This window comes from Littorina saxatilis, linkage group LG14 (genome assembly GCF_037325665.1).
Source record: "Littorina saxatilis isolate snail1 linkage group LG14, US_GU_Lsax_2.0, whole genome shotgun sequence".
Classification (NCBI taxonomy): Eukaryota; Metazoa; Mollusca; class Gastropoda; order Littorinimorpha; family Littorinidae; genus Littorina; species Littorina saxatilis.
The window spans coordinates 24,623,114-24,646,819 of record NC_090258.1 but is presented as its reverse complement, the minus strand read 5'-3'; the positions used below and the strand labels follow the sequence as shown (position 1 = coordinate 24,646,819).

At 41.2% G+C, this 23,706-nt stretch overlaps 1 protein-coding gene across 1 annotated transcript in view; it reads left to right on the top strand.

Moving 5' to 3' along the window:
• The window catches only part of LOC138946557 (uncharacterized), a 117,115-nt gene that overhangs the window by 56,419 nt on the left and 36,990 nt on the right, over positions 1-23,706 (top strand). Inside the window, exons 14-27 of the mRNA XM_070317999.1 lie at positions 7,614-7,747; positions 8,041-8,281; positions 8,734-8,870; positions 9,754-9,938; positions 12,745-12,946; positions 13,699-13,895; positions 15,700-15,871; positions 16,375-16,612; positions 16,880-17,016; positions 17,801-17,991; positions 19,696-19,852; positions 21,000-21,181; positions 22,721-22,889; positions 23,236-23,449. Of these exons, the coding sequence (XP_070174100.1) occupies positions 7,614-7,747; positions 8,041-8,281; positions 8,734-8,870; positions 9,754-9,938; positions 12,745-12,946; positions 13,699-13,895; positions 15,700-15,871; positions 16,375-16,612; positions 16,880-17,016; positions 17,801-17,991; positions 19,696-19,852; positions 21,000-21,181; positions 22,721-22,889; positions 23,236-23,449 (2,556 nt within the window). The remainder of the gene's footprint in view (positions 1-7,613; positions 7,748-8,040; positions 8,282-8,733; positions 8,871-9,753; positions 9,939-12,744; positions 12,947-13,698; positions 13,896-15,699; positions 15,872-16,374; positions 16,613-16,879; positions 17,017-17,800; positions 17,992-19,695; positions 19,853-20,999; positions 21,182-22,720; positions 22,890-23,235; positions 23,450-23,706) is intronic.

Sequence of the window (23,706 nt, the reverse complement as noted above, 5' to 3'; positions counted from 1 at the left end):
ACCAACAGGCCGCCATTTGCCGAGCTAGTCAACGCAACGTAAACAAAACCCCTTCGCAGCTCAGACGTGACAGACAATGATCCCAACAATTTAACAGCAAAGAGGTATGCGTTTCTTCTGTTGATACAGCTGATCGATCATCTGCGAAATCATGCCAGCACAACATCAGGCATAATTCACACAAACACGTACGACAAAGTTCCCGACGTTAGGCACAAACAGAAAATGAGACTACACGCCGGCGAACGCATTGACAGCGAGGCAAGCTGTGTTGTGAACATTGAAGCACGTGAATCACGGAGCCACATTCCATCCAAGCTGACGGAACCTGCCTTGCAGCAATCCGTTGACTCCACATGCGTGGCCACTGACAGTGACAAGGACAGATATTTTACGTCAGAGAGTGATACAGAGGAACCAGTGGAAAAGCAGTTGACTAAAGCTGAAAAGGATGCTTTGGAAAGGGAGTACAGTCTAGGGGAAGTAAAAGCACTTGCTTTAGAAATTACTACGAACCCCAGAACACGAAAGAAAGTGATTAGAATGGTGTACAATGCTTCATCCAAACAGCTGCTTGCAAAATCAGATGACTTCATGTTCACCTACGATTGTACCAAAGCTGAAACATTGTACTGGACGTTATTCAGGGACAAAGCAGACATGAGTTATGATGAATCAGAACGACTGGCATTTATTGAGGAGCCTGCGGATGTGCGACGAACACTGTACCTTATTGAGATAAATCATATCGCCAAGGATTTGCATGCACTGGTTACACTTCTCAGAGCCTACCTTCAGACTTGAACTTTGATCGCTGTTGTATCACATTTACGTATCATTACATGCTGCTTCTCTTGCAAAACTCGTAAAGCACTACTACTATATTTTGCAGCTGATACTGGTAAAACGTTAATACTCTATGATTGTATTAAAACATTATTGTACATAATGCACTGGAAACATTTTCAAACATAATGTGGTTAACTTCTATTTCACCTCAATGAGCGAGGGCGGGATGAAAAAAAAAAGTAGTTTAGCATTTCCTATTCTGTTACAGTGTTAAGATAAAGATCAATTCAATTCAATTTAATTCAATTCAATTCAATACAATCATCTCTCCCTCATTCTCGTTCTCATAAATAGGACTCAAACCATACCGGCACGGTGGCCTAGTGGTAAGGCGTCCGCCCCGTGATCGGGAGGTCGTGGGTTCGAAACCCGGCCGGGTCATACCTAAGACTTTAAAATTGGCAATCTAGTGGCTGCTCCGCCTGGCGTCTGGCATTATGGGGTTAGTGCTAGGACTGGTTGGTCCGGTGTCAGAATAATGTGACTGGGTAAGACATGAAGCCTGTGCTGCGACTTCTGTCTTGTGTGTGGCGCACGTTATATGTCAAAGCAGCACCGCCCTGATATGGCCCTTCGTGGTCGGCTGGGCGTGAAGCAAACAAACAAACAAACAAGCACATGCGGTTTTTGGACGTCCCCATTTCACTGCTGTACAGCAAACATCGTCCCCAAATACCTGTGTCTGTGTGTCACCGACTTAGTTGCTCTGCAGAGTGTGTGTGTGTGTGTGTGTGTGTAATACTGCCTTGCTGCAGAGTTTGTGTTATACCGCTTTGCTCTGCTGAGTGTGTTTGTGTTAATTACGGTCTGTCTGTCTGTATATTCTTTTGTCTGTCCGTCTGTCACTCAAGGGTAAGGGGGTGTCCTTAACCTCTCCTTTGTTGTCTCGGTCTGTCTCTCTGTCTCTGTCTATCTGTCTTGTCGCTCTTTCTGACTCTCTCCCTCTCAGCGGAGATCAAAGCCAATGAAAAACACACATCTCTGAAGCAGTTTTAGCTTGTGCCTCCAAATGACTGCTGTACAACAACCAGACCCCATCTGACTGCTGTTTGGGAAACAGTCCCCAATTCACTGCTGTACACCATTTACGTATCATTACATGCTGTTTCTCTTTCGAAACTTGTAAAGCACTACTTCTATTTTGCAGCTGATACTGGTAAAATGTTAATACACTATGATTGTATTGAAACATTATTGTACATAAAGCACTGGAACATTTTCAAACATAATGTGGTTAACTTCTATTTCAACTCAATGGGCGAGGGCGGGATGAAAAAAAACCATTTTAGCATTTCTTGTTCTGTTACAGTGTTAAGAGAAAGATAAATTCAATTCAATTTAATTCAATTCAATTTAATACAACTCTCTCTCCCTCATTCTCATTCTCATAAATCAGACTCAAACCATCCGTTGTCAGGGTCGTGAATGCTAGCTACTGACTGGATTGGAAATACTCTTATGTCGCCTAGCGCCATATGTAACTGATGAAACCATTCATAGCACAGCGCAGAGCTATCGGTTTTTGGACGTCCCCATTTCACTGCTGTACAGCAAACATCGTCCCCAAATAACTGTGTCTGTGTGTCACCGACTTAGTTGCTCTGCAGAGTCTGTGTGTGTAATACTGCCTTGCTCTGCTGAGTTTGTGTGTTATACCGCTTTGCTCTGCTGAGTGTGTGTGTTTGTGTTAATTACGGTCTGTCTGTATATTCTTTTGTCTGTCCGTCTGTCACTCAAGGGTAAACCGGCACGATTAGCTTAGTGGTAAGGCGTCCGCCCCGTGATCGGGAGGTCGTGGGTTTGAACCTCGGCCGGTGTCACGATTTCATCTTTCGCCTGTGTACATATTTCCCCCTCGATATTTACTCGAGACCGAAATGTTGTTTCCTGGTAAAATTAAGAAGAGAAATTATTTATGGACGAAAAGCATGTCAGTTTCTTGCATGTGAAAAAAATTGGTTGTGAAATTAAATAGATTTCACTCCCAAAATCGAATTCTTCGAAAACGTGTACCGAGTGGTTACGTCCCTTGAGTAAGAAGGGAAACATTTTAGGATGAATCAAATTTCTAAGTTAAATAAAATAATTGGTTGGACAAATTTGGCCCCATGAATGTAAGGTACACAAGGTCGCTCATCAGTACTATCGAAGGGTGTTTTTTTTGTTCAGTGTAGAGTTTATACTAGATCAACGAGGCCGAAAATCGAAATATCAACACGGCGAAAGATGAAAACGTCACACCGGGTCATACCTAAGACTTTAAAATTGGAAATCTAGTGGCTGATCCACATCCCATTTTGGTGCAATCCCATTTTGCCGCCGTCCCATTTTTTTCCCCATCCCATTTTCGCGACATTTCACAAGCCAAGCGTCATTTTATAAAATTTATAATTTTGGATGATTAATGAGATGAGGATGATTATAATGATGATGCTATGGATTTCCAATTTGGATTGAGACTACGTGACAGGGCATTTTACTAACATGTCATAACAATAGCGCGACATCCCATTTTGACACCATATCCCATTTGGCCGCCATGCCGTTTCACCGTATTCCATTTATCCCCCATCCCATTGTCGCGACATTTCACAAGCCAAGCGTCATTTTACTACCGTGTCATAAAAATAGCACGTCATCCCATTTTGACACCATCCCATTTGGCCGCCATCACATTTTTTATTTATTCTTCTTGCCAAGCCTCACTATACTACTATACTGCGTTATTCAACTAGGAAGACATTCCGTTTACGCCAAATTCCATTTTTGCCACAATCCAAAATGTCGCGAAATAGAGATGGCGGCAAAATGGGATGACGGCAAAACGGCATGGCGACAAAATGGAATGTGGCGCTAGTGGTTTGACACGGTGGTAAAATGACACATGGCCTATGAAATGTCGCAAAAATGGGATGGGGGCAAAATGGGATAACGGCGAAACGGGATTGCGCCAAAATGGGAAGTGGAGCTAATGGTACATGACATGGTGGTAAAATGACACTTGGCCTGTAAAATGTCGCAAAAATGGGATGGGGGCGAAATGGGCTAACGGCCAAACGGGATTGCGCCAAAATGGGATGTGGGGCTATTGGTAAATGATATGGTGGTAAAATGACACTAGGCCTGAGAAATGTCGCCAAAATGGGATGGGGGCGAATTGGGATAACGGCGAAACAGGACTAATAGATCCCTTGACTTGGGGTAGTGCGACTCTGTCACTGCTAGCTTTCCACTCGGAGGAAGCGACCGGAATTTCCCAACGATGGGGCATCCTAGTAATGAATTTTTTATTTTTTTTTAATTCTTAAAATTAACAGAGTCGCGCTACCCCAAAAGTCAAGGAATTTCGTGTTTGTCCCTTGACTTTGGAGATGACAAGAAAATATCGGTCGCAAAAACGTGATTTGTAAAATTTTTCACAACATATGTCGCCTAGCGCCATGTATGTGATGAAACCATTCATATAAGCTCTGCGGGAGCTCTGCACTTTTGGACGTCCCCATTTCACTGCTGTACAGCAAACATCGTCCCCAAATACCTGTTTGTTTCTCAAAAATCACGCTGGAGGTTGCATTTTATGTAATAACCTCCTGAAATGAGTTTTGACACTTTAGAATGGCATGTAAAATGACACATAACCTTTGAAATGTCGCAAAAATGGGATGGGGGCAAAATGGGATAACGGCCAAACGGGATTGCGTCAAAATGGGACGTGGAGCTAATGGTACATGACATGGTGGTAAAATGACACTTGGCCTGTAAAATGTCGCAAAAATGGGATGGGGGCGAAATGGGCTAACGGCGAAACGGGATTGCGCCAAAATGGGATGTGGAGCTAATGGTACATGATATGGTGGTAAAATGACACTTGGCCTGAGAAATGTCGCCAAAATGGGATGGGGGCGAATTGGGATAACGGCAAAACAGAACTAATAGATCTCTTGACTTGGGGTAGTGCGACTCTGTCACTGCTAGCTTTCCACTCGGAGGAAGCGACCGGAATTTCCCAACGATGGGACATCCTAGTAATGAATTTTTTTTTTTTTTAATTCTTAAAATTAACAGAGTCGCGCTACCCCAAAAGTCAAGGAATTTCGTGTTTGTCCCTTGACTTTGGAGATGACAAGAAAATATCGGGCGCAAAAACGTGATTTGTAAAATTTTTCACAACATATGTCGCCTAGCGCCATGTATGTGATGAAACCATTCATATAGCTCTGCGGGAGCTCTGCACTTTTGGACGTCCCCATTTCACTGCTGTACAGCAAACATCGTCCCCAAATACCTGTTTGTTTCTCAAAAATCACGCTGGAGGTTGCATTTTATGTAATAACCTCCTGAAATGAGTTTTGACACTTTAGAATGGCATTTAACGCTCATTGAAGTTTTAACAAACTTTCTAACACCTAAAACATTCATAGCACCGATAACGTAATTCTAGCTCTGCACTTTGTGTACACATACGTCCCCATTTCACTGCTATACAGCAAACATCGTCCCCAAATGTCTGTTTTTCTAAAAATCATGCTGGAGGTTGCATTTTATGTAATAACCTCCTGAAATGAGTTTTTACACTTTAAAATGGCATTTAACGCTCATTGAAGTTTTAAGAAACTTTCTAACACTTAAAACAAAAGAGACCCCAAATGCCTGTGTTTTGAGCAAGATGGCATTTTGATACACAGCCGACCCCAAATGACTGTAAAACCACCTATGTGTGTGTGCGTGTGTGTGTGTGTGTGTAGAGCGATTCAGACTAAACTACTGGACCGATCTTTATGAAATTTGACATGAGAGTTCCTGGGTATGAAATCCCCGAACATTTTTTTCATTTTTTTGATAAATGTCTTTGATGACGTCATATCCGGCTTTTCGTGAAAGTTGAGGCGGCACTGTCACGCCCTCATTTTTCAACCAAATTGGTTGAAATTTTGGTCAAGTAATCTTCGACGAAGCCCGGGGTTCTGTATTGCATTTCAGCTTGGTGGCTTAAAAATTAATTGATGACTTTGGTCATTAAAAATCTGAAAATTGTAAAAAAAAGAAAAAATTTATAAAACGATCCAAATTTACGTTTATCTTATTCTCCATCATTTGCTGATTCCAAAAACATATAAATATGGTATATGCGGATTAAAAACAAGCTCTGAAAATTAAATATATAAAAATTATTATCAAATTTGTTTTTTCGAAATCAATTTAAAAACACTTTCATCTTATTCCTTGTCGGTTCCTGATTCCAAAAATATATAGATATGATATGTTTGGATTAAAAACACGCTCAGAAAGTTAAAACGAAGAGAGGTACAGAAAAGCGTGCTATCCTTCTCAGCGCAACGAATACCCCGCTCTTCTTGTCAATTCCACGGGCACTGCCTTTGCCACGGGCGGTGGAGTGACGATGCTACGAGTATACGGTCTTGCTGCGTTGCGTTGCGTTCAGTTTCATTCTGTGAGTTCGACAGCTACTTGACTAAATATTGTATTTTCGCCTTACGCGACTTGTTGTATACTGAACTCCAAAAGAAACGCAAGATTAAGAAATTTAATCTCACTCTTTGGCATTTCATTTTGACGAGATCGAATCGAACGAATTTCACGAAAATTGGTACAAAGCATCTTGGGGCAATGTTCTTTGATTGTCACTAACAAAAAACGTTACCGAAAGAAAGTTCTCATCGCCAGGCTCAGTAACGCGTGTGTCCCCCATTGGCGTTGACAAGGGCCTGGCATCTGTCTCTCATGGAGCGCACCAGGCGGTTGACGGTGTTCCTGGCGGTTTCTGTAGCCGAGAGGAACGGTTGGCGCAGGTGCTGACGGTAGATGACCCGGTCCTGGCGAGCAGTAGCCACACGAGGTCGTCCGCTTGTAGCGTCATCCCGGGTGCTGCCGCTGGCTCGGAATCGGGTCCACAGACGACAGATGGTCGAGGTTGCCACGCCCATGACATTTGCAATGGCAGCTGGGCGATTTTCAGCTTGCAATTGCCCGATTGCTCTCTCCCGGTCAATGGCGCTCAGTCTTGGCATGCTTCTACTGTACAAATGGCTGATTTCAGACAGTGGACGGAGACAGGTTTTTGTTCCTTGTGTGAGCTGAGTACTGTTAACGAAAAAAATCAGGTCTGGCAGCTTTTGTGTGGGCTGCGCGAGCGAAAAACAGTCTCAATCTTCAGCACGCTGCAGAGAGCGCACTCTGGGACACGTGATTTTCACAGGCTACGTGCAGGACACTATGCTAACTCATGCTCGTGCAGAATGTTCACCTGAAACCCACCTTTAGTGCATGAATTTTAACAAAACCTTAAATAACTCTTAACTTGCGTTTCTTTTGGAGTTCAGTATATTTATAAACATCAATTATGGACAATAAATAGATCGTTGTTTGCGTAAATCAACTGTCCTGTGAGGCGCCTTTTAATGTGAATAAAGTCGTCCACAAAGACAACGATAAAATAGTGGGATGTAAATAATGTTCTGTTTTGTTTTTAAATGTATGTTGTCACTTTAATTGCTTGTGAGTGATTAGATCACCTTTTAAAAAGCGAACTGTCCCTATCTTTACATTGAGAAGCCGGCGAGCCTTTTTGAGCCATATTCGTGTTCTCAATATTTGCGTTATCGTCCGCTGCAAAGAACTTTAGTACGGAATAATTGTGAAAATATGTGGTTTGTCTATATCGTTTAAAAACATTCAGTAAGTTAAACAAAAACTGTAAGATATTATTTCTGTTCACCCATAGACGTATTGTTCTTGTTGTGCAGTCTGTGTGGTAATTACTATTACGGCTCGCGACTGTCCAGTACTGGGAACACGATGACCTTGGTTTTTCAAGGCATGGACAACGACAACACCCGCAACACTGGTTTCTCCGCTGTCTACCTTGTCCTGGGTCGTGGTGAGTGTTTGCTGTTCTGGTAGAAGTTTCCAGGTAGAGCTTGTTGCAAGGTTTTCCCGACCAATGTTTAGTAAAGAGCCATACAGACATATCAGAAAGTGTTCTTTTACCAACCATGACAGTTTGGAGAAAGAAAAGTAACGACGATTAAAGTCGCACACAAAACATTAAAATAATCGCCAGTCTAGTACATCATAATGAAGAAGTCTGGACAAAATCTGCTTGTTTGACGTTCTTACATCGGTAGTTCTTCTTCTCTCACGTGACTTCCCCGTGACGTAATGTCCTTACAGAGTGCAGCAGCCAGGACGTGACGGGGTCAGAAGGGGACCTAGGCCTGCCTGACTACCAGCGCGAGGACGAGTGGCCCCATGGTGTGTGCACGTGGAACATCACCGTCTCCCCTGACCACCTGGTGCAGCTCACCATCGATGAGTTGTACTCATACACATACCAGTCTATTTACGTCAACTGTAACACCAGCTATCTGCAAGTGTCTCAAATGACAGCCGGTGTGGAGACAACTTTGGCAAAGTGAGTTAATTCAATTTCGTGTAACGCTTTGCAAACTGGTTAGTGATATACATGAAAGTGCAATTAAACAATGCTGGAGATGTTGGTATATTTTCGCCACGAAACACGCATACTAGATCCGTTAAAATCTGTATGCCTGTCTTTCTATCAAAGGAAGCCCATGGTGATTGTTAACCTGCATCAACTGTCTCTGTCTGTCTGGCTGTCTGTTTGCCGGTATGTGTGTGTGTGTGTGTGTGTGTGTGTGTGTGTGTGTGTGTGTGTGTGTGTGTGTGTGTGTGTGTGTGTGTGTGTGTGTGTGTGTGTGTACCTGTCAAGCTGAAGAAGCGTCATTGTGATAATAATCCTGCATCAACTTGTTCTGTCTGTCCGGCTGTCTGTTTGCCAGTGTGTCTGTGTGCCTGTCTTTCTAACTAAGGCAGCCCATGGTGATTGTGATCCTGTATCAACAGGCTGTGTTTTGACGAGTCCCCGTGGCTGGTGAGATCCACAGCCAACTCCATGACAGTGAGACTGGTGCTGGGGGAGGAGGGGGACAGCACTCATGTCAGGTTCACTGCTAGCTACAAGGCCGTCCCAACTAACAAAAGTAAATATATGCAATATGTTGTCCATTCGTTAGTCTTTCTTTATTATTCAATTACAGTAAACATCTATCGCATAGTTCAAACCATGCTTGGAATGCTTCGTCCAATATTTTGAAGAGTTAGCCTAAAAATGCAGTCCTCGCAAAAATTACGTCATCAAATGGATTGATGAAGCACGAATATAAAGAACACAAGGACATTCTCTCTAGAATGTAGCTTTAAAAGATAATTAAAAACTATTGAGTTGTTTTAAGCTGCATGTCCAAAACACATAATATTACACGCACATGCCTTTGGAGACAGCTAGGTAGAGAGTCAAATACTGAATAGAAAAACAAAAACAAAACAACAAAAACGGGATTTAACCAGTGGGTGCTTTCTTTCTTTATTTGGTGTTTAACGTCGTTTTCAACCATTCAAGGTTATATCGCGACGGGGGAAGGGGGGAGATGGGATAGGGGAAAGGGGGAAGATAGGATAGAGACACTTGTTAATTGTTTCTTGTTCACAAAAGCACTAATCAAAAAATTGCTCCAGGGGCTTGCAACGTAGTACAATATATGACCTTACTGGGAGAATGCAAGTTTCCAGTACAAAGGACGTAACATTTCTTACATACTGCTTGACTAAAATCTTTACAAACATTGACTCTATTCCATACAAGAAACACTTAACAAGGGTAAAAGGAGAAACAGAACCTGTTAGTCGCCTCTTCCGACATGCTGGTTAGCATCGGGTAAATTCTTTCTCGTCCCAACCAATATGGGACTCCCCCTAACCCGCGGGGGGTAACCAGTGGGTGCTTGTATAACTCGTAAAATGATACTCAAAATAGATTTAGTGATAAAACAGGTACAAACGCATCGCTTGTTGTCTTCATTCCAGTTGACAACAATTGTGGAGAAGAAGTGACAGGAAGCGGAGGCACGATTACCTCCCCGAACTTCCCAGACAACTACCCCAATCACCTGGACTGTCAGTGGCTCATCAGGGTGGACCCCGCACTTCGCATTCAGTTCACGATCTTTGAATTTGAACTAGAGGATAATTGCAAGCACGACTCCTTTCAAGTAAATAGCTACAACCACTGTTCCCATCTCTCCACATGATTGTGTTAGGTCATATACCTTTATTTGTCGTCCCCTGTCTTGCTTCTTTCTATCAATCTTTCAGTCAGTGTCCCAGTTTGAAAATGCACCTCACGATTCCATGTCTTTTTGTCTATATCACATTTTGTTTCTGTTGAGTGTAGTTCACCGCTATTTCCAAACGCGCAATGCCTTTGGAAGGAGTGGAGGAGGTGGGGGATGCAAATAATTACAAATGAAAATGAACTTGGTGAACTAGGACAAACAGGATTTATTGTGAATCAGGGCCATATCCAAGGTTACTTTTGGTGAATTACGTGTGCTGTTGTGCGTCAAATGAAAGCAGAGCAATGCCAATATTACCCAATATTGACAGACTGTGTGATGATATCTTCTGCTATGGTCTGTTGAGACAGTGATATCAAAATAGAGACCGGAGGTCGAGATTTTGATATCACTGTCGAAACAGACCAATAGCAGAAGATATCATCACACAGTCAGTCAATGTTAGATATATTGCTAATTCTCTGGACATTTTGTATTTACTGTAAAGAAATTACAAAAGTATTTGTCTCAGTTTTGGCTGTTCCATATCCCTCCCTCTGATTATTATTTCTTTTTGTTCACTCTTTTCTTGTACTTTTCAGTATTTAAAAATGTCTTTTCTTTCAAAAAGTCTTTAGTCACTTGCTCAACTAAATTCTGGGATCATTACATTTTCATATATGTTTGTTTGTTTTTAAATTCAGGTGTTTTTGTTTTTGAAGTGGGGAAGCAATAAAGAGGTCGTCGATATCAAAACTGATATCGACAGAAATGTCGTCGATATCACTTTTACAATGAGCTCAGTTTTGCCCAATTGACCAATGGAAATCCATGTAACATATGAAATAGCAATATTAACAATAACATGTAACAAAGTCATGTTGCAACCTACAGACGAAAAACGATGCACTCCTCATCTTGAGTTGTCCACATTAATGTGTAATAACTGAACATGTGTTCAATAATGCTTGTGAGTAACAAGCGTTTACTGAGAGATATCAAAAAGTCACTGTGCCTGTCTCAATGCTTTTAAGCTCTATATAAAACTATAGTGATATTTTATTTCACTGAGATTTCAAGAAAAAACCATTTGGTATGGAGCAGTTTGTTATTAGTTACCACATTGGTATCTGTTAGTACTAATTAAATTTACATGAACCCATGAAAAGCTGAACAGTGCAGGGCCGGACTACCGGGGGGTTATGGGGGTTGCGCAACCCCCCCCCCCCCCCCTAGCCTAAACATGTACCTCACTTATTTAAAACATTTTTTATTATTGTTTATTTTATGCCGTTTCATGCAAGGAGCAACCATTTTCCTATCTCAGAATATGACCTACCCATCAGCTTCAGGGGGCTTCCCCCTGGACCACCGCTGGCAACCCCCCCCCCTCCTCTTAGCCTAGTCCGGCCCTGCAGTGAGCTGGTGGTGTGCAGATGTTGAAAATTGTGAGCGCAGGGAACACATTTAGCACTTCTTTAAACGATGAACTATTACAAACTTCAAAGGTTCTTGAGTTGTTTCTGTGGTTTGTTTAGCAAATGTTGGCATCGACAAAAAAATGATCCCAAGATCATATGATATGACAGTTGCATTCTAAGAGATATTTGCAAACAATAATAACATTACGTTGTTGTAAAGAAAAAGGTTTCATAGTTGGTACCGGTGGTGGATTAAATTAAAAGGATATAATGGAAGAAGAACAGCGCGACCCCTTTCTTGTGGAGTTTGACTCAGCACATCTATTTTCGTACTGATTTCCAGATAAAGATGGTACATGCATATGACCGCTTGTGCTTTGAAACTAATGAAATCTGTTTTACATGAACATTAGTTGTTCTTTGGTATGAGTTTCTTCTCGTTTTTATATTTAGTCAAGTTTTGACTAAATATGTTAACATCGAGGGGGAATCGAAACGAGGGTCGTGGTGTATGTGCGTGCGTGTGTGCGTGTGTGCGTGTGTGTGTGTGTGTAGAGCGATTCAGACTAAACTACTGGACCGATCTTTATGAAATTTGACATGAGAGTTCCTGGGTATGAAATCCCCGAACGTTTTTTTCATTTTTTTGATAAATGTCTTTGATGACGTCATATCCGGCTTTTCGTGAAAGTTGAGGCGGCACTGTCACGCCCTCATTTTTCAACCAAATTGGTTCAAATTTTGGTCAAGTATTCTTCGACGAAGCCCGGGGTTCGGTATTGCATTTCAGCTTGGTGGCTTAAAAATTCATTAATGACTTTGGTCATTAAAACTCGGAAAATTGTAAAAAAAAATAACAATTTATAAAACGATCCAAATTTACGTTTATCTTATTCTCCATCATTTGCTGATTCCAAAAACATATAAATATGTTATATTCGGATTAAAAACAAGCTCTGAAAATTAAATATATAAAAATTATTATCAAAATTAAATTTTCCAAATCAATTTAAAAACACTTTCATCTTATTTCTTGTCGGTTCCTGATTCCAAAAACATATAGATATGATATGTTTGGATTAAAAACACGCTCAGAAAGTTAAAACAAAGAGAGGTACAGAAAAGCGTGCTATCCTTCTTAGCGCAACTACTACCCCGCTCTTCTTGTCAATTTCACTGCCTTTGCCATGAGCGGTGGACTGACGATGCTACGAGTATACGGTCTTGCTGAAAAATGGCAGCTACTTGACTAAATATTGTATTTTCGCCTTACGCGACTTGTTCTTTCTTTCTTTTAATTTAAAAAAAAAATGTTGTTGCAGATAAGAGACGGTAACAACATGTCTGCTCCGTCTCTACAAACCGCCATGTGTGGACAAAGTGGTCATGGTTATTACGGCTATTACGGGGGATACTATGGCTACAGTCCGCGAGTTTACACATCATCACAGAACGTCCTGCTCCTCAAGTTCGTCACCAATGAGAACGGGGCATACACTGGTTTCAATGCCACGTGGAAGGCTGGTAAGTTTTATTGTTTGAAAGTTGTCATTTAAAAAAAAAATGTTATCGAAAGAAGCTTCATTTTAATTCACGTTCACAATGCACGTAGGCCTTTTGTTTGTATGTACTTACTATTGCGACTATTTGGCAGGCCTGTGTTAGTTAGAAAAGTTGAAGAAATGCCATGAAAATGAAGCTGAGAGAATGTATGATTGTTCATGTTCTACTCAAAGTTTGCGGTTGGCCTAGTGGTAAGGCGTCCGCCCCGTGATCGGGAGGTCGTGGGTTCGAACCCCGACCGGGTCATAGGCTACCTAAGACTTTAAAATTGGCAATCTAGTGGCTGCTCCGCCTGGCGTCTGGCATTATGGGGTTAGTGCTAGGACTGGTTGGTCCGGTGTCAGAATAATGTGACTGGGTGAGACATGAAGTCTGTGCTGCGACTTCTGTCTTGTGTGTGGCGCACGTTATATGTCAAAGCAGCACCGCCCTGATATCGGCCCTTAGTGGTCGGCTGGGCGTTAAGCAAACAAACAAACAAACAAACAAACAAACAAACAAACAAACTCAAAGTTTGAGGGCTGTGTTTTACTTAAGAAGTTTTTGCTACTATATGAAGATGTCGCAATCCGATTTCGTTATCTGTTGTTTGGACGTATTTATCTCTTTTATTGTCTTGAGGGTTTTATATTGAGATGGTCATTTATGTTAATCAAGGAGGTTTGTCCTTTGTTTCTGTTTTCACATTGTTCATGGTAAACCTTCTTTTGCAGTGTGTGAAGGTATCACAATCACGGACGGCAGTGGCACATTAACGTCGCCAAACCACCCTGCCAACTATCCGAATGACGTCGATTGTGAATATATCTTCCCAATCAGTGAATTAGGTTCTCGTGTAGTATTTGAGTTCAACAGCCTTGACCTTGAAGATGCATTGTCGAATGGCACGTGCAGCAACGACTTTGTTGAAGTAAGTGTGTGTGCGAGAGTGTTAGTGCGTGCGTGTGTGTGTGTGTGTGTGTGTGTGTGTGTGTGTGTGTGTGTGTGTGTGTGTGTGTGTGTGTGTGTGCGTGTGTGTGTGTGTGTGTGTGTACTATTTTATGTTACACATAACATCTTAACAATTTTGGGGGACACAAACTCAAACTGCCAACATTAAACTATGAAATGAATGCATAGGGTTAACTCTCAAATTGAAATGGCTCTACCCGAGAAAATCACGAACGTGTTTTTGTTTGTTTTATCCTGCACGATTAATTAAAGTGCAAGCTATAAAAAAGAAAGGGTGTGAGTGCTTAAAATCGCATCAATCAGAATAAGTGAGAAACACTTATTGTTCCTTTTTCGTCTGAGCTCTGAAATATAACTTATACGATAGTTTCATGCCAAAAAGTTAAAGATGGCGACAACATTACCTGCAGCTGCTATGCAGACTTGGTCGTGTGACAGACGTTTTCTTCCACACGAGATTACGTTGATGTCTAACGAAGCCATCAGGCTGAGTTAGACATCAGCTAATCGAGTGCGGAAGAAAATTCTGTCACACGAGCAAGTCTGAATAGCATGTATGTCTCACAGCTTCAACAGAGGAGAGAACAAACACGTTTCGCGTACTCACGCTTTAAAAAGGCAACCACATCAGCCATGATTGTCGATATATCTACTTGTTTGACGGAAGTGAACGAACATTTATATGAATGACGCCTCGGTATGTCTGAATTACGTCACAGTCTGTATCTTTTGAAGCATCGCATTCTTTATGACATCTTTCTGTTTCTGCATGCGCGAAATGTTTGTTCTTCTCGGTTTCTTTGTCTTATCTGTACCCAACTCTGTCCTTCTAAATTCAGACTCGCATGCCTCATGAGCGAGCCACTTTCCAAGGGCACCTACAGTCGCGTATGGAAACAGTACTGTAGTCTGGTATGCCGTTTGCAGTGTTCTCAGTGTTGACGAATTTGTTAGGAGAAGAAACGATAACAGCGGGAGAAATGAAAGCCATGCGTGCATTTTTGGGCTTTTTGGAGGGCGTAGGGACGATTGCGAGTTTGATTTCGTTATTGTTATACTTGGAAACGTGTAACATACAATTTTGCACACGTTTGCTTTAGTGGCGGCAAAGAAGGAAAGCGCGCGACATATAATATTTCCCATCGGCTTCAATGAAAAATGAGGACACCACCCGGTCCACATTTTTTTCCAGGACTGATGATGTTATATCTATTACTGCAATTGTTTGGTTGGAAGAACTGGACTCACCGATTTTGACCCTTTCTGAATGAAAGGGCAGGGACAAAACAGAACTATCATTTCGGGTCGCTTTCTCCCAGTGGAAATTTAGCAGCAACAGAGTGGCGCTACCCAGGTGTATTTATTTTTAGGTGTAATCAGCCACTTGCACTTATGGCAGAATGACCAAGGTCATTTTTCGTGCCACAGTGTAGACACAGGGGTGGGACATGCATGGATACCGTCTCTGAGTCTGCACAGAGCGTTAACCAGTGTACGTCCCTGCCCGGATTCGAACCTGTGACCAGCGGATCACTATAATCCAGTGCTCTACCAACTCAGCTACCGGAGCCCCCTTCCAGTTTAACTCTAAACGTTTGTGCCTATACATTTGCCTGCTCAACTCATACACTGGATACCTTCACTGATGGCTATAGTCAAACATCGGGTTTGGGGCAGTGAGGAGTTACCTCTTTCTTGAGTTCCTTTGGTATTTTTTTTTCAAAACGAGCATTTTATTTTGAGTACCATGAACCGGTTTTCAGATCCGGGAAGACTACAATGGCTGGGGAAGTGTGCAAGAAACCAGAAGGTTCTGTGGCAACAAAGTACCTTCAGACCCTATCATTGTCTACTCCTCAACTTACGTGCGTTTCGTCAGTGATGCCAGCACCTCTCGCAAGGGCTACAGCCTCAAATACACCCGTCTGCCTCCTGGTGAGTGATGAATCAGCAGCTACTGAAACTAGAAACGAACCCTAGAAAATCAAGAAGACTGTAGCCTACTTTATTTACTTTTTGTTTTGGTGCACAAGAAGTCGAACCTGAAGGCAGCTATATTTGCCTGTCTATTTTAGCCCCTCAAATATGTGTCTTTTGGAGACACTTCTAGCTCTGCTTCCTGCGTCTTTACTTGTTTTGTTTTAAACAATAAATTAACGCTGTTTCAATTACCTCTGGAGGACTGTAGATAATAATTATATTTTTCCTGATATTGCTCAGCTGTTCGCTACTATATATGACACAGTTGTGGAGTGCTTTCAAAAGATGCTGAGCAAAAAAACTTCATGGATGTTTAATACTGTTACGGAGTCAGTAAATAGTGTCTGTAAGAAATAATATTTTCGCAAAATCACCTAAATTAATAAATTAATGTTTTTAGAAAATAAGTACCTGAAGGCAAGCTGTTCATTTCATCAAACACACTAATTGTTTTGCAGATTGCGGCGCAAGCTACATTAGAGCAAGCAAAGGAAACATCAGCAGTCCAAATTATCCTGGGCCCTACCCTCACAGTTTCACCTGTACCTGGACAATAGAAGTGGATGAGGGTCAGATGGTCAGAATCGTATTTGACCACATCGAACTGGTCAGATCCTTGTGGCGGGGTTGTAGTGGTGATGCAACAGTATCTGTTTTCGATGGTGACAATATCTACAGCTCCTCTGAAATCTTGAGGTAATTTTACGTCTTTCTAAGATTGCCCCCCCCCCTCCCCCAATAAAAAAAGAAGAAGGGAAAATAAGTATACATAAAAAAAGAAGCAGAAGAAAATGAAAATAAAATAATGACGCTGAGAGAGACAGACAGACAGACAGACAGACAAAGATAATTTACTTGTGTTATTGGGGTGTGTATGAGTTTAATGTCGCTTCTATGTCCTTTAAAAAATAATAGACCTTGATTAAACTCATCTTGGCTCGTTTCCATTTTGTTTTGTTACAGCTTTTGCAGCCAAATGGCTGACGTAGATTCGGCCATTTCCAGCAACAGCTCACTGACTGTGACTTTTGCATCGGGATACAATACTGAACAAGCTACTGGATTCTCGGCATCGTTCACAGCTGTAGGCTCATCACTAGGTAAGGCCAAATACATTGCAATAACGCAGTTTGACACTGCAAATAGGATTTCAAAAAAAGAAATCTCCTTTCGGTACCATAAGAAAAGATCGACAACAGAAATGCAACGCTCACCATGGCAGTATATCACGTTTTCTCACTCACTGATCTTGTTCTTCTACTTCTGTGTTCGTGATCTTTTTGCTCTCATGGTCAACCTAGGGTTATACTTTTGCGTGTAACATGACACCGTTTGTTACTATGCCTCGTGGACAAGAGGGTGATCTGAATTTTTTTCTTCTCAATAATGTTAGTCGAGGCGCACATTTTCAATGTGACGCATACCAAAGATGGGTTGATTTAAAAATGTAAGAATTTGATTGATAAAAGAAAAAAGACCTATGAAGAAGGATGCTCCCAGCCGGAAGAAAAGAGAAAAAGAGGAAAAAAAAATAAGAAAAAAAAAAGAAAAAAAAAGAAACCCCCCCCCAAAAAAAAAAAAGGGAAAAAAGGCAAATAAGAAGGGTAGTAGCAACCTGCATGCAACTGAGGTTAAAAAAAGAAAAGAAAAAAAAAAGAATAAAGGATGGGTTGTTTTACCACAGTAACTGTTATGCACAGCAACCAAACAGACAGATAGACTGCTAACCTTCAAAAGTTTAGAATCAATAAACAATTGCAAGTTATTGGAACGTTTAATTATTGACATTTTGCACTACGTCGACCCAGTGGTCTGTCAAACAATTATGCAAAGCTTCAATGTGTTATTGTTCAAGGTGCTATGTTTCAATTGTTTTCTCTCCAGAGTTTCGCGATTGCGGAGGAAACGAGACGGGTTCGGGAGGAGAGGTGACGTCACCAATGTACCCAAAGAACTACCCCAACAACTGTGAGTGTACCTGGGTGATCACTGGCGACCCGGGAGACAGAGTCAGGTTTACTTTCCAGGACTTTGACCTTGAAGGCTCCAACGCGTGTCAGACTGACTTCGTTGAGGTAAGGCACAAAAAAAAAATTGTCTGTTTCTGGTAACATGGCTAAAAAAAATAGGGTAGGTAGGTAGGGATTTTTTTTTCTTTTTTTTCCCCAAATGTAGACCAATAAAACTAACTTTAAAAATCGCGCAAAGAGACTGGATTCACTATACATAGAGACAAGACACTCAACACATTTACACATTTTGTTTGTTTGTTTGTTTGTTTGCTTAACGCCCAGCCGACCACGAAGGGCCATATCAGGGCGGTGCTGCTTTGACATATAACGTGCGCCACACACAAGACAGAAGTCGCAGCACAGGCTTCATGTCTCACCCAGTCACATTATTCTGACACCGGACCAACCAGTCCTAGCACTAACCCCATAATGCCAGACGCCAGGCGGAGCAGCCACTAGATTGCCAATTTTAAAGTCTTAGGTATGACCCGGCCGGGACATTTACAAATCTGTGACAAAGACTGAAAGAGTATGACATGTTTTTCTTTGTTTACCTGGTCTGATATTTCCATGATGAAACAGAAAAGAAGACTTGAGACATCTTACATCTTGAGCTTGGACAAATGGGAAAATTTTTTGAGTTTGGAAAAAACAAGTTTAGGGTCGGCGCCGAAATTTAGGGTCGGTCGGGTGACCAGAAACAGACCAATTTTTTTTGGCCTAATGATCTGCATCTTCTTCTGCTGCATTCATGGGCGGCGGCTCCCATGTACACTAGTGTTTTGAACGAGTGTGCTTTTACGCGTATGACCGTCTCTCGCCATGTAGGCAGTAAGACTGAAATGGATTACAGGATCTTGTTCATTGGTATTTGGTCTTGTGGTTGTGTGTATGCACGATGGGGGATAAGGCACTAGCAGGTCTGCACATAGGTTGAACATGGAGATCGGAAAAAACTTCACTCTTTATCCACCAGGCGCAGCGAGGATTCGAACCCCTAACCTTCAAAACTGAAGGCCGACGTCTTACCCAATAGGCTATTGAGCCCGTCTGGGATCTGTATTCGGGTCTTTCTTGGATATGGTGCTTCAGTCTTCATGTTACAACCATCATCAAAACATTGTAGTTTTTATTGTGCAACATAAAGATCAAATGACTAAACATTTGATTTGGACACAGAAAGTTGTGTAAGTCATCAGCAAATATGAAAATTAGAATTTCATTTGAAGAAATGATTGTTGTAAACTGTGCAAACATTAAATGTTTATGTGGTTTTGTTTATATGATAAACATTCATTGTCAGCCAACCACTCTTTTAACCATTTGTGTGTGTGCATGATTTGGTCAGCAAACACATGGCGTTTTCCTAAAAGAATGAATTTTCTTAGTATGCAACGCTTTGGGCATATATTTGTTAGAATGATCCATGATGCATCGCGGATCAGAAGACACGTTTTCCAAGTGAATGTAGATCTATTGGCCAATGCATGTAAGCACGTCTGGAAACTCCTCGCTGAATAAATGTCATACCATTTCCAGAAAAGTTAACATTGGACGTTTCTTGAAAATAAAAAATAAAAATGTATCATCACTGCCAAATTAATAAATGATAGTCAACAACAACAACAACAACAACAACAACAACAACAACAACAACAAGACGTGTCAGGCCATTCTTGAGATTCTTTCCTAAGAAATAAAAGAAGACCATTACGGTTACCATTGCCTCTCTGTTTATTTCATGTTGATTTTATATACTAACAACAGTTTAGAGATGGTGCTGATGACACGTCACCCTTGCTGAATCGATACTGTGATGACACCATACCCTTTGATGTGACGTCAACCAGCAACGTCATGCACGTGCAGTTTTCCAGTGATGCGGGAGAGTCACGCTCTGGATTTAAGGCCAAGTGGATTTCACGTAAGCGTGCGCTATGAATTGCATTCTGTGTATGTTAAGTCCTCGGAAATAGCTGAGTATATATATGTTTGAAGCATATTTGGTGCAGAATTGTTAAAGCGTAGTGCAATGAATAAGCACAGATGAGACAAGGATCGCCACAAAATGGGTCATACTAATTCAAGGAGTATTTACATCATGAGTTGATGGTTAGCAACACATTGCCTGTTTTATGTAATTACATTATTATATTTTGTACTTCTTTTTTGTTTTCGAATTTAGTCAAGTTTTGACTAAATGTTTTAACATAGCCGGGGAATCGAAACGAGGGTGTGATGTGTATGTATAAAGCGATTCCGAGAAAACTACTGGACCGATCTTCATGAAACTTCACATGAGAGTTCCTGGGTATGATATCCACAGCAATTATTCTTTGATGACGTCATATCCGGCTTTTTGTAAAAGTTGAGGCGGCACTGTCATACCCTCATTTTTCAACCAAATTGATTGAAATTTTGATCAAGCAATCTTCGACGAAGTCCGGACTATGGGATTGCAATTCAGCTTGGAAGCTTAATAATTAATTCATTAGTTTGCTCATTAAAGTAGTCATTAAAATCGAATTTTCAGCAGCAGATAAAAAATATGATTGCATTGTATTCCTTGTCTTCTCCTGAATTAAAAAATATATAGATATGTTATGTTTACTCTAAACATGTGCTCAGAATTAAAGAAAATAGGTTCAGTAAGTACCACGGACGCGGCGTGCTTCGCAGAGGCGAGCGTGACTCGTCTCGGTCTTCGGTATGGTTAGCCGAGACTATCTGAACGTGGTCTCGGCGATGACTGGTTTGTTGTGTTGATCTTGACTACATGTATTTATATCGCTTCACGCGACTTTTTTTGTTTTGTTTAGATAGGTCACAATTAAATGAATAAATGAAAAAGGTTCTTGGTAATCCTTACTTATTGTTGAGGTTTGTACACTAATCAGAGAAACACCGTTAACACTGCTAGGTTTTTATTTTTTTGTTTTACCATTTTCGTATTTCACGTTAGCTCATATTTGACCAGTAAGACTATTTCATATTGAGGTATCATGTCAAGGCAAAAAACCAAAAACAAGTAGAAGAAAAAACGACAAACTAAGAACTAATTTGTGTTGCAGTCTGTGAGGAAACTTTTAGATCCTCATCGGGTATCCTGCAGTCCCCTTCATACCCGGAAAGCAGCGAAGGGGGGAAGGAATGTACCTACATCGTTGAGCAGTGGGAGGGCCACAATGTCAGGCTTGAATTTACAAGCTTCAGCCTTGGAGACAGCACTGAATGCGGCAACAGCTACATCGAGGTGGAGATCACGACACTTTATTTCAGTAGTAAATTATACGTTATTTGTATTTTTGACCAAAATATGACATTGTACACAGATCGAGACAGTCAGTGTTTCTCCGAGACCACGGACTGAGTCGATCTGTATAAACTGTCATATTGTGGTCAAACATACAAATACAATTTGTGACCCTCCACCACGGAATGAGTCGCATGTCACCTTTGCATGTTTTTCATATTTTTACATTTTCATTAAGAATTTGTTATGGTCTATCCAGTGGTGAAAACCGTTTTAGAAAAGAGCAAACACTGTTTGAGCTATAAGCCTGTGACTAAGGTGACCCTCACACTGTTACCAGACACTCCCCGGACTTATATTAAGCCTAGCGCAGAACCGCGCGAGGTGACATGCGACTCATTTTGTGGTGGAGGGTCACATTTATGTATCGATCTATTTAAGGTAGAATTCCTGTTAATGGTTACGGTTGAACGCACACAAACATGCACTCTTTTGTAGTCTCGGTTATCCGCCTAAATATGAGTTTTTGTCGGGCTCTGACGTCACATGGCTCAAAGAAGAAAAATCCATGTTCAATTGATATATTGATTGATAGAAATCTGAAGACAGATACATTTTAAAATAGACTCCCGGTCCCAACACAGCAATTACTACCCTTCAATTTCCAAAGGGTTGTTCTCATTGTCCTCTACCGCCAGATTGTCATGGGAACACAGGCACTGCCCCATCAGGCATTGTTATGTCTACTCTCTCAAGTTGTATGATTGGCTGGGGATGGAATGGCTCAGTGTGAATATGGTTTGAAGGAAAGAAATCGTTTCTTGTCAAAGGCAAAGTCCTTCCTGTGTAAACAATGTAGGTCATCGTCTGAGATCGGGCCATGCTTTATTAACTGTAATAAGACAATCCTTTGACTTGGACACATGCCAGCAAAATCAACCGCATGCATTTGTGGCTTTCTGGGATGAGTAAAGTGGAAATATTTTGATTAATTCATTTCTAAGCAGACACTATAGTGTCAATCTGCAAAAGTAGTAACTCAATATTTCCCACTCTGCTGTCAGGATGTATATTTGAATGGAAAATGGTATTAAGGAAGGTCTCATCCAATATAAAAGCCTGAACAGATGTGAGATGTGAGATGGTGAAAAAAAGTGTTTTTGAGAAAGGCTGTGATCTTTAAGGTTTGGCTACAGTCTCCTTTAATACTCCTTGGAGAAACTCCAAGGTGTTGGTGGGATTTCATTTTTGGGACGAATTTGCTGGAATTATCCATACAAATTCCGGCAATTTCAGTTTAAAATAATCCTTAGCGTCATTTTGTTTCCCTTTGAACTTAAGACATAGTTTGCTGCACTTTAGCATTCAGCTCTTTAGAAAAAATATACGTACAAGAAATGAAGACAGTTTCCTTTAGAAAATAAATTTGATTTCCGGTAATGATCACCTTCTCCAGCCAATCACTGCGAGCAACAGGCAAGAAAACGCCGACTCAGGTTTGAAATTTGGCAAAGTTTGTGAATATAATGCTTGTTGCAGATTCGAGACGGCGGTTTCCAGGGGTCACCGTTGCTAGGGAAACGTTACTGTGGCGACGTGCTGCCGCCAGTGTGGACGTCATCGAGCAACGTGATGTGGGTTCGTTACGTCACAGACGGGTCCTCCAACAACACGCAGTTTAGGGCATCCTACAGCAGGGAACAACAGTGTAAGCTAATTTTATTTTTCAAAAACGGGCTGACACAAGATGATAGTTGATGTCCCATTCACATTTCCAAACCCAAGGAATTAAAAAAGAAGTGGAGAAATCCTGGCATTCACGTTCTGTGCACTTTTCATGAAACAACTAATAATGTGCCAAAAGCTAGAAATGGAATATGTTTGTATATTCTAGAATCCGCTTTACAAATCCAGTAAAATTCCGCCATAAAAATGTATTCCAATCAAATGATATGCAACACGTGCGTTCTGCAAAGATTGAATAAAACAAAGCAAAGTAAGATAGTAGAACCGCAATTAAAATGAATTTAAAGATCGTCCGGTTCTGTTTTCAGCCTGTGGAACAGTGTCACTGACTGACAAACAGGGCACGTTCAGCACGCCTCGGTACCCGGGGGACTACCCGAACTATATGGACTGCACGTGGGAGATTACTGCAGGGGCTCGTGACGTGATTCAGTTGACATTTGACACTTTTATGTTGGAGGGACCCAGCTATTGTCCATGGGACTGGGTGGAAATTTTCGACGGCAGCTCACTGCTTGGACAGTGAGTGGCCTAGCTTGCATTACAATTGTGTAGACACTTCAGACTTTACACTAGTTGTTCATTGCAAAAAAAGGAGCTGAAAATGTGTAAAGAGAGTTTTAATGGTGTCAGGTATGTAAAACTACATCAATAATATGATTGAATAATTTGCAAGAAATCAAAAGAAATGACACCAAGCTGACATTGATTTTTTAAACTCATGAAGAGAATCGTAAATTTCACAAAAGATAATGTTTGATTATATTTGTTAGCGAGAA